Source organism: Triticum aestivum, chromosome 5B (genome assembly GCF_018294505.1).
Source record: "Triticum aestivum cultivar Chinese Spring chromosome 5B, IWGSC CS RefSeq v2.1, whole genome shotgun sequence".
NCBI lineage: Eukaryota > Viridiplantae > Streptophyta > Magnoliopsida > Poales > Poaceae > Triticum > Triticum aestivum.
Genome location: NC_057807.1, coordinates 588,423,856 through 588,434,863, shown reverse-complemented (window position 1 = coordinate 588,434,863; position 11,008 = coordinate 588,423,856). Strand labels below are relative to the sequence as shown.

General features: G+C 43.3%; 1 protein-coding gene and 1 pseudogene across 1 annotated transcript; both read right to left on the bottom strand.

The window, feature by feature from the left end:
- Positions 1 to 295: 295 nt before the first annotated feature.
- LOC123115063 (probable E3 ubiquitin ligase SUD1) lies at positions 296 to 5,391 on the bottom strand (annotated as a pseudogene).
- A 2,421-nt stretch (positions 5,392 to 7,812) lies between these two features.
- Positions 7,813 to 9,419, bottom strand: LOC123113449 (protein PHLOEM PROTEIN 2-LIKE A10). Its single transcript, XM_044534677.1, has one exon. The coding sequence runs from the start codon at positions 9,280 to 9,282 to the stop codon at positions 8,152 to 8,154; it is 1,131 nt and encodes a 376-aa protein (XP_044390612.1). The 5' UTR covers positions 9,283 to 9,419; the 3' UTR covers positions 7,813 to 8,151.
- Positions 9,420 to 11,008: the final 1,589 nt, after the last annotated feature.

Here is an 11,008-nt window from a genome sequence, read left to right as displayed (position 1 = left end):
GCCAGAGGTCATTCATCCAAAAAACATTACTGCCAGAGTTGCACACTTTCAATGCCGCAACTTTGGACCAAGCAATTGTGCAATTTTAAAACTCATTAGGTTCAGCCAGTCGTGTAACGAAAACAAACATGCTAAGTGTACCTGAACTCAGTCAGCTGTTATGCGGAAACAAGTATGCAAACTGTCTTGTCAAGTTTACATGTCCACAAATGCTGAATTCAGCAAATGCCACCACGCCCATATGTACAAGTTTCGTGGGAAATTTGTCTGTTTGGAACCTAATCTCACTAATTGAATCCATCCTGTCAGTAATACGATCTATATATTCCTTCCCGTCTGCACACTTAAGTGCTGATATTACTCACCCTATCCCTGCCTGAAGTGAACTAAGTGCTACAAAAAAAAAGTCCTCACAAAAGAGTCTTCAGCTTTCGTCTCCAACGTCTTCCAGCCTCCGCCCAATGGCGTAGCGGTCGTGCCTGATAGAATCATGGAGTTGAACAAACAACACCTTGCCAAGATAGTAGAAGGCGCAAAGGCCAAAGCTGCCCAACCATGAGAAACGGTAGACTATCAAGTTCATGGAGGCAGAGTAGCCCAATCTTGGGACGACGCCCTTGGCGAGAACATAAGGAACACCCAGAGCAACAAGTAGCTTCATGGCGACAGGAATGCACACATCTTGAAAGAACCACCATATTGGTCTGAGCTCTGCAGAAAAATCTTCATTTGCCCACTTAAGCTTCGCCTCCCAACTTTCATCGACATGGTTAATCCATAAGAGCTTAAAGAGCCGGCCCAGGAGCCAAGTGCGGAAAAAGCTTAGAGCTGGAAAATCACCATCAATCCCAACGAAGGGTGATATCAGTAATAAATCAACCAGCAAACCGATCAAGAGAGGAATGATGACCGTCTGGCAAAGAAACAATCAAGTTACTTAGCTGTAGGATAAACTAGAAAAATATATAAATGAAGCCACCTAGATTGAATCCCTCACCCATATGAAGAAAAGCAGATCCCTCTTCAAAGCTAGAAGGCATGTTCCCCCAGAAGTCATGCAGGCAGATAAATCTCTAAGGGCGGCAATGATAGTTGATATGATGCAAAATCCAACAGCAATAGCAAACAGATCTACAAGAAAATACTTGCACAAGTAAGCCCAGACAAGATTAAACATTTACTTCCATTGCAAGTCCGATGACCATCTCTGAACAGTCATTTACCATTGGACTTCAATCCACCTGCTACTGGCAGCGGAGGGATGGTAATCAGCAATGCACGGCCTACTGAGACTGGAAACAAAAGCATAGCAGAATAGAATATCACAGCAGTCAACCATGCTAGGACCAAGCGTAGAATTGTTCGAACAGCAGCATATCTCCTGCTGCAATGTGCAAGAAGGGTAAGTAAGCAATTTTCAAGCCTTCATGATCCATATTGCCCTTATAAAAGCCATGTCAGGCAGCAAAACATTATTTGGATTCAGTACCTCACTTGATTGGCTTGTATAGGTTTGAGGATCCAAATATGTAACCTTCTAGTTCTGGAACCTACAGCCTACTTGAACCATATTGCAAGTTATCCCTATGCTGAAATTTTACTAAAACAAATCGAAAATTATGGACTATCATAAGTACCAAATTGTCAGCATGCCAAGTGTGACCGCTTAGGGCATCTTCAATGCGAAGTGCTTAGATAGGCGCTTAGAAAAATAAAATAACTTTCATAAAATTGAAAAATCACCGAGGCGTTCGCTAACACAACGCTAGCCGCTGCCTATAGGCGCTAGCTAACCACTGACCCAGCCGTAAAACTGGTCGTTGGACGCGTATTCTAAGTCATCGGAAGGAAAAAAAAGATTAAGCGCTCGCGGCCAGAGTTTGCGTCGATGCCGGGCTTGACGCCAGGATTAGTCAGCCCAACTTCCAATCGGGGAGGATAGGAATCCTGGCGCCTACACTTAGCGCCCCGCGTTGTCGATGCTCTTAATGAATTGACAGTGAGCAGAGACCCAAATTGCAAGTTTTCCCTATGGTAGGATTTTACTAAAGTAATTAACAGTTGATGGACTAGCATAAGCACCAAACTGTCAGAATGCCAAGGTGTCATCGCTTAATAAATTGACAGAGCAGAGATCCCTATGAAAGACGAATATTTTGGCAAGAGATGCTGAGATGGACTGTCCCCTTGAACAGAGGTAAACAGGAGAGCACATGCCAAAATTACTGGCCATTTTACAAGAATGGAAGTACCCTATTTAAACAGTGAACAGTGAAACAATATGGAAGTAAAAGATAGATAAAATTATAAAATGGATGTAGATTCAGTCTGGCCAAAAAGACTAAAAACAGGGCTGACTGTGCAGCTCCTCCCTGAGTGAAAATAAGTATGGGTGTTTACCATTCATCCTTAGCATCATCGCTGGTACCATACTGGTCTTTTGGTGCAACATTGTTCCCAAGAGCCTGACCAGTAGTGACAAACCAGTACCCCACTACCCTCTCCATTACACGCCCAAGGTAGATGACTGTTTTGCCAATAAGATACGTCATGTGATGAACAGCAGAAAGTAACTCTGCAAAGTTTAGTAGTGGCCCTTGCCAAACTGATGTGCCCTTAGCAGGATGATCAAAGTAGCTACAATTCAAAAAAAAAAAGTAAAATCAACGTTTTGAGTGATGGGCAGATACATCAGATAAAGAACAGAAATTGAATACTTACGTGATATCTAGTGGGAACACCTCTGGTGCCAAAAGGTCAGCAATTTTGATAGGGACAAGAATGACCAGAGCAACAAAGAAAGTTTCCACAAAAAGACCAAGAAGGTTCTTCAAATAAAATTTGTAGAATGGTTCGGAGAAGTTAAAGTGGAGAAAGGGAGTGACAACTCCTGGCCCGAATATCTAATAAAAAACAAAATACAACACTCATGAATTCTTTTCTGCGTCACTATTAACAATTTAACATGATAAGACCATAAATATAATAGTATGATAATTACCTTGTGAAGAAGTCTGAATAATCTGGGGCGTAGTTCCAAAAAGTAGCGTCCAATAAGCCAATGTAGGGCAGCAGAAGCAAAAGATGAAGCAATCAGAAAATTGAACCTCTGGGACATTGTTGCACCAAACATTTTTGAAGTGCAGATATCAAGCGACCAGCCGAAGAACAATGGGTATATTATCACGATGTATAGGATATTAAGAGAAATATTGGCAACTCTGGTTAATTTTATGATCCCTCTGAAGAATATACCATACAATCTTCTAAAGAAAATTGTGACCACAAGGCGCTTGCCCCTCAAGTACAGATAAGTATGAACCACAGCAAAACTTGCACCCGCCGTAAAGATAAGTCCATATCCAATTAGAAGGGTAGAAGCTGTTGAAGTGTAAGAATTGACTTCATCCACATTGCCAAAACTGAGACATGATGTTGACCATAGAATTATCCTTCCCAATGAAAATGGGACAAAACAAAATATACAAGCAAGGGTCATGTCAACTATTACCACCTGATTAGACAAGTATACTGTTAGACCTTTCTAGAAATAAGTAATAAAAAAGCAAGCAGGAGATATTTCAGTCTCTCATCCTCCAGAAGGACGCAACTAAGCTACAAACCACAACCTTGTAGATAAAAAAGGGTAGAATTACCTTAAGAAGGTAATAAGAACATACTACGTTAGCATAGCGACTAAAACACCAAAAGAACAAGCTTAGACAGTTTTGGCGGTGCAATTGAAATAATAACCAGAAGAAGTCCAAAATCTATATTTGGGAGTAGTCCTCCCACTAGTGTATCTATCCCGGCCAATGGAAGGCACAATTTCAAGGTAGAGAAAGAAGCAAAGAGTTTAACATCATCATATTTTATAGAACAACTTATACCAGTTTCTTCCATGTGACCATCATTCAAGTCTTGCTTACATTTCTTACAATAACCTGTACACGTCCAGGATAATACACTTCGAACTAGCGCCATATTGTGCTGTGCCACTGTGACCAAATGTAAATAAACAATCAGGAAAGCCTTGGCAAGATGTGCTAAATGCTCCAGTTCAGGACAGAACTGCATTAACAGGTGCTTTACTACGATACGAGAAGGATATTATCGTTCAACGAATACCGTAGCATCGTAATAAACAAATATAAGTAGCACACATAGGATATTAGTTGAGAAGCAATGATCATATCGCCAAGGAAACTTCAACAGCCGATATCGCTAGGACCTGGAAGGCACCAAATAACCAAAACTCCTGGCTCCCACTCCAAGTAACCAGGCGTTGAACCCAGCGCACATATGGAGCTACAGCAAATGGTGCAACCCAGCGTACAAATGTAGCCCAGAGCGCAATTGAAGCAGGGATGCAGGTGAGCAAAGGTCGTGGCTAGCGCGAGACGCCATGTCCAGAGGGTGGTGAGCGGAATGACAAACTCCCAAACAACACAGACGGCGAAGAAGAGGGGGAGCAGCAGACCCATGAGCTTGCTGGGCAAACCCGCCATGAGTTCAGAAACATGCAGCCTCGCAGGAGCATCTGCGACGTAGAGAGGACGAGTGGAGATGTCACGGTTGCACACCTGCAATGACAAGAAAAAAAAGATCAGACACATCAACATTGGTATCACATCGAAATGGAACTGAAAATGAGTTCAACATAACCACAGCAACAATATGACAATAATTCGTACTCCCCGTCCCAAAATAAGTGACTTAACATTGTACTAACTTTAGTACAAAGTTAGTGTAAAGTTGAGTCACTTATTTTTGGGACGGAGGAAGTATTACATTGGAGAAGAGGATATTTTCCCTGGCAATCTTACATCGCGGAAGGGGACATTTTCCCTGGCAATCTTACATTGCAGAAGGGGATATTTTCCCTGGCAATCATACCGACCAAGCATGACATAGTTCTAATAGTAAATGGGGTCGAAATCTGACGAGATCGAAAATAGAAGAAGAATTAAGCGCCCGTACCACACCAACAATATGAGGAGACCAATCATGGCGGACATGATGCTGCGACCCAGGGGGGAGGGGCAGAAGCACGCGCCTGGAAACCCTAGCGGGGGGGAGGGCAAGAGATGATACCTCGCAGCGGTTTTGTTGGCGGGCGGCGAGCCACCGGAGCTGGCAGTCGTCGTGGACGAACCTGATGCTGCCGCGGCAGGCGCAGGGGCGACGCAGAGGGCGGTCCGCCTCGGCGGGGAGGCGGCATATGCGGCACTCGTCCCCCTCGTAGTCATCGCCGTCGTATCCGGGGCCATCCGCCGCTGGGAGTGCCGTCCCCGGCGGAGCGGTGGCGGTGGCGGCCGCGGCCCCGGCCATCAGCCTTCCTTCGGGAAGCTTCTCTTCGTCAGACAACTTCCGTGTCGCGGTGAGGTTTTGTGCAGGGCGGTGAAGGGTTCGTGTCGACCGTTGGATGGAGATCCAACGCCAGTCAAGCTGGCTGATGCTTTTCCACATTTCAGCTGTTATTATTAGATCTCCGACAGAGCCCCGATAATCCGTCACTCTATTATATTGGAGCTGCTATGCCTTAACAGTACTTTCTGGATTTTTGTGGTAGGTGCTTTTGAGAATCCAATAATTCAATCTATTCTATTTCTCTCTGGACTTGCATCTAAGCACTATGACAAAGTCTATTTTCTCATCACAATAATTCAGATCATTATGTTTCAACCACACATAAATCAACATCATTTCTCCACAATTTTAGATTTTAAATTCAAATTCAAGCATAATATATGCATCAACCAAATAATATAAATTGAGCATGAAGAAGTTCATTGTCCATAGAGCTGCCACATATGCCCAACAAGGTCATCACAAAGTTATCATGCTCCACACGGGGTCTTCAATCTGCACTTCCAAAACGAAAATCCAGGGTCGGTTTTCATTCTTGAGAGGTGCCACAGGCTTCACACATAATGTCCCTCTCATTCTCATAGATGCCAGCAAGCCGTGACTGCACATTACCGTAGCATAATTGCTGGGAATCTAACAAACTCTATGCAGATAACATTATCATGCAAACACAGGAACGCTGTAACAAGTGCTAGCAGCAATGTTCTGTGTCAGTACAACCACTGCTGCAGCAATTTGACATGGTTACCTGGTCTTTCTTCAGATTTCTTTCGGTCTGCGAACTATACACCTTTTACAGAATAAACACAGCAAGTTTACATACAGGAAACCATAGAGCAAATAACATCATCGAGCTCTTGACCGACGAAACACTGCAGCTATTCCAGTAGAATTGTAATGTAGAAGTGCTGAGTTTTTCAGAAACTCACTAGTTGCCAGGGGCGCAAGACTATCGCCCGCATGAGGTGCTATTTTCATATGCAAACACAGTATCACCATCTATAGTGCAGTATGTTTCAGCTATAGATTGGAACTAAGGAGTACTTTTTCTAGGCTGAAAGAATGTTAAAACCTGGCCAATTTCAGTCCATATAGCAAATTCATTCTTGATATGATGTGAACCGAACAAAGCATCAGAAATAGACCAAAAAAGCATACATACATGTTAAGCAGTCCAAAGTGCATAGAAAATATGTAAATAAAAGTTGATGAAATCCTGAATCCCTGAAAGAGTTGCAACTGAAGGGCACCAGGATAGTGCACTTCTGTAGAAATGAATGTATGCCGGTTAATAGCTTAAAATCCCTTCTATGAAGAAGCATCTTTCTGAATCTGAGAGACTGCTAATACAGACTTGTAAAATGAATCGAAGTTGTATTCAAATTTTCAAATCAATATAAAATACAACCAACTACAGCTATTATTAAACAAAAATAGCATCAATTTCATACACTGCATGGCTCACCAATGATTGGTCACAATCACACAAATATTCTGCAGAACTCAAATTTGAGTAAATATGGATATTTTGAAATGACGTTAACCATTTGCATGTTTAGTTGTTTACACTAAACACACTTCCCTTACTTTTTTTAGGGAAAGTCATCCGGCGACCATTAAAAATTATAGATTGCAAGGTTATGGATAATCAGAAGTTGACCAGATTCAGTGGAAAAACGCCAACAAGACAGTAACAAACATGTTTTCATCAAGAAGAGATTATCAAAGCAACTACATCCTTGTCTACTAACTTCCCCACACCTCTCACAATTCGCCATATCTCTTTCCCTAACTATACAAAGTGTCAGAGTTAGTAAAACATTCAAACAAAATACTGATGTAAAGTTTATAGTTCTTGTGTGTGAAATACTGTAACTTCCACAAGGAGACATGGTGAAGGCCCCTCCAAAGCTCTGTGGATACTGCAGTTTCTTTTCTTCATATTACCATGAAGCCATGTCCAAAGGAACAGTTTAAAACGGAAGTTAGAGAAACAATATGCAATTAACAAGCAACCAAATCTAACACCAGTATGTCAAAAACTGTTTCTCCAACTGTATCATGTAAACTAAGACGGAGGAACTGAAATCCAATATGTTAGTATTTTATCTTTGGGAGGCACTTTCATGGGACAATGCATCGACATCACTAGAATGATGTTTGTAAGATCCCATTCAATATGTGATACCTACTGCTTCATATATGAATTATTAGGAATCTCTAGTACACTACACAGGATGGATAAAAGGTTGTTATCATGAATGTACATAGAATTAATATTGAGCTTACTAAAAACTTTGAATCCAAACAAAGCATTCACAAATCCAATTGTGAAATGAGGAGGTTAAGCTATGTTTGACATCATTGAGAACAGAAGATAGTTGAAAAACAATTTACGAACATATAATAGATAACAACATGGATAGAAAACAAGACAATTAGGAAACCAGCCAGAAAAACTTTCGATATTGATGATATCAGCAATGTTATAATGATAAAGATGCCAGTGATACAAATTCCTTCAAACATACAACACATCTCCATTCCAAATAATCCCGCAAACACACTTTCTCAAGGGCACAACAAATCAACCACTCCCATTACAGCCATGAATAACAACCCCAAACATAAGCCACAATAAAGCCTTGCAACCAAGTTACCCCCTTTCAGCTCTTTTTTTAGTTGAATTTACAGTTTTTCAGTACAATTTTACCTACGGTTTGTACATAAACAATGTGCAAATAATACAAGCCAAAAGCCCCCACCCTGTTGACTGCATGTTCAAGCGGTAACCAGGAACCGAGTTCCATTCAACACATGCAGGCACAGTGTTATGCAGATCGTGGCGACAACCATAGACTTATCACTCATATACCTCATGGCTCGCAGTCCGCTGTCGAACGCGGTGTCCCCACTCTTTCTCGCCCCATCGTGCAGCTTCCACAGCACAAACTCAAGAAATGACCTCACCGTCTCAAATGTCACCCTCCCAGTAACATCAAGCACAAAATTCCTGTTACTTGGCACTGCCAATGTGCTAGAGACTGTCTCCACCCACCCTTCCCCAGCTCTGCTACTGCCAGTGCCACTTCCATTGCTGTTGCCATTGGCATTGTTATCCAACCTACTATTGGCCTTGGAGATAACTTGGTGAGAGGTCTTCACCAAAGTCTCCACTGCGCCGTTGCATACTGAAACAAGCAATTCCTTGACCTTGGCGTCGTGGGTTGGATTGGTGAGCCCTTCGAAGAGCTGCTCATAGGTATTGATGTGTATGGTCTTGTCAATGAACACCCCCACGGCGGTGCCGACGAGGACCTCAACCCAGCTGCTAATCGCCTTGTGGCCCTTTCCCGTTGCAACCACGTTGACCCAATCGGGCGATGAGGAGGTCTGCCCGGCAGGAGACGGGGCGGAGTAGAAGGCCATTACGAGGTGGCGCGCGAAGCTCCCGGCGACAGAGGACGCGAGGCGCTCCCCGGAGTCGGAGAAGAGCTTGTCGACGAGGCGGTCCGTGAGGGCCGCCTTGTCGCCGGAGCCGGGCCCGGGGGCGGAGCCGACGCCGCGGAGCACCCCGGCCGCGACGGCCTGGGAGAGCGCCGACACGGTGGCGGAGACCTCGGGGGAGGCGGCGAGCTTGGCGAGCTGCGCGACGCTGCGGGGGAGCTCGTCGGAGTCGGACCGGACGAAGTCGGCGAGGTCGGAGGAGACGAGGGCCGCCGCGTCGGCGGAGGAAGCGGCGGCGTCGAGGAAGGCCGCGAGGGCCGCGGCGAGGCGGACGAGGCGGCGGCGGCGGGCGGCGACGGCCGGGAGGTGGTAGATCTTGTACGCGCCGTAGGCCGACGCCGTCCCCAGCGCGGGGAGGAGGAGCCAGCGGCGGCGGCGGCGGGAGAAGGCGACGAGGCCGTCCATGGCGGTCGCCGCGCTGGTCAACGGGGCTAGGGTTCGGATGGGGGAGGCACGTCGGGGACGGCGGTGCGGATGAGCGTAGCGTGGAGGACTGCCGTGATGGGTTGGTAGTTACGCGGCGGAGTCGCCGATAAAGATGATGGGTTCCGGTGGGCCCACGGCCGACTACTTCCCAGCTTTGTGCTCCTCACGAATTCCACTTTTTTTTTATAAACTCCTTTTTTTTTTCTTTTTCCAGCGTGACGAATTCCACTCACTGTGGAATCACACGGAATATCTATCTGAAGCCTGTGGATTTTGGGGCTGGAATGGCCTGGGCTTCGTGAGCCGCAATATGTATATGGACTATACATAACGCCTTCTCGCAAATATATATATCGCCGGGCCGATTGCATCTATGGCTTCTCTTAAAAGAAAAAAACTCTGTCTCTACATGCAGGCGTGCAGCTTTGTAAAACATCATTCCCTAAAAAGAACTTGTAAAACATCAGCTTCTAAGGCATTCATGTGATAAAAAAGAATCTGCCTCTATGGCATTCAGCTTTGTAACATCAAGCCCATACTACTGTTTCCCCCCCCCCCCCCCCCCCCCACACCAATAAATTCTACTCCCTCCGTTCCATAGAGTTTAGTTCAAATTTGGCCTAAAATCATGACCATAATTATGTAACAGAGGGAGTAGTGTTACTATTCATCACTCAGGGTGGACAATAAGTTATTCATCACCCGAGGTAATCTTACGATCGCTTTCTAAACAAATTATGTTTAGAATATAAATAATTACATGCATATTGATTCAATATGTAATGCTTGGTATAAAAAAACAAAAATATAGGTTATAAGACCAGAAAAATCACATTTTATGCATGTCTTACACAATGTTTTTACATTCGTAATTCTACATAACATAAAATATTTTTTACGGCGAGTACATATTTTCTTACATTCTTTTTATGTATGAAATAAGATAAAATTTACGAAACGTAAGAATACGGTGTATTGATGTCAAAATAGAGAGGGGTGAAGAATAACTATTCCTCACCCAGGATGATGAATAGCGCGACCCACAGAGGGAGTATATAACTAAATAGGTGATCCTTGTTAACCTACTTCTCTCCACATGCAATTATGCATAAAGTTCACAATTCAACCATCAACCATGTATGAAAAGACCCACCTCAACATGCAATCATGCATGAAAAACTATTATACTACTCATATTAAATAAAAAAATTATAATTATAAATAAATTATAATATATCATATCTAATTTCAATTCAATTCTTGTATTATTAATTAAAATTATCATGCTCCAATCACATTTAAATATATTGCAAAAAAAAAAATCCTACAACAACGCGTGGGATATCATCTAGTTGAATGAGTAGATAACCATTCATTCTCAAAATGTTTTTCATGTTCATTTTTTCTGTTTTTGTTTGCTTTCCTTCTTGTGCTTTGAATTTTCACATCAATTTTTTACTAAGTAAGATGGTCTCTAACTTGTATAGTGGGAGATCCACACTAGAAATCAACGCGAGGGCGAGTTGTGCAATTTTTTCTACATAAGGTGGGCTATAATGGTGTGTTTGTAAGAGTTTCACTTCACCTTAAACTCCACTCCACCACTAAACTCTAGAGTTGTAAAATATACTCCCTTCGTTCCAAAATAGATGACCCAACTTTGTATTAAAGTTAGTACAGAGTTGGGTCATCTATTTTGGAACGG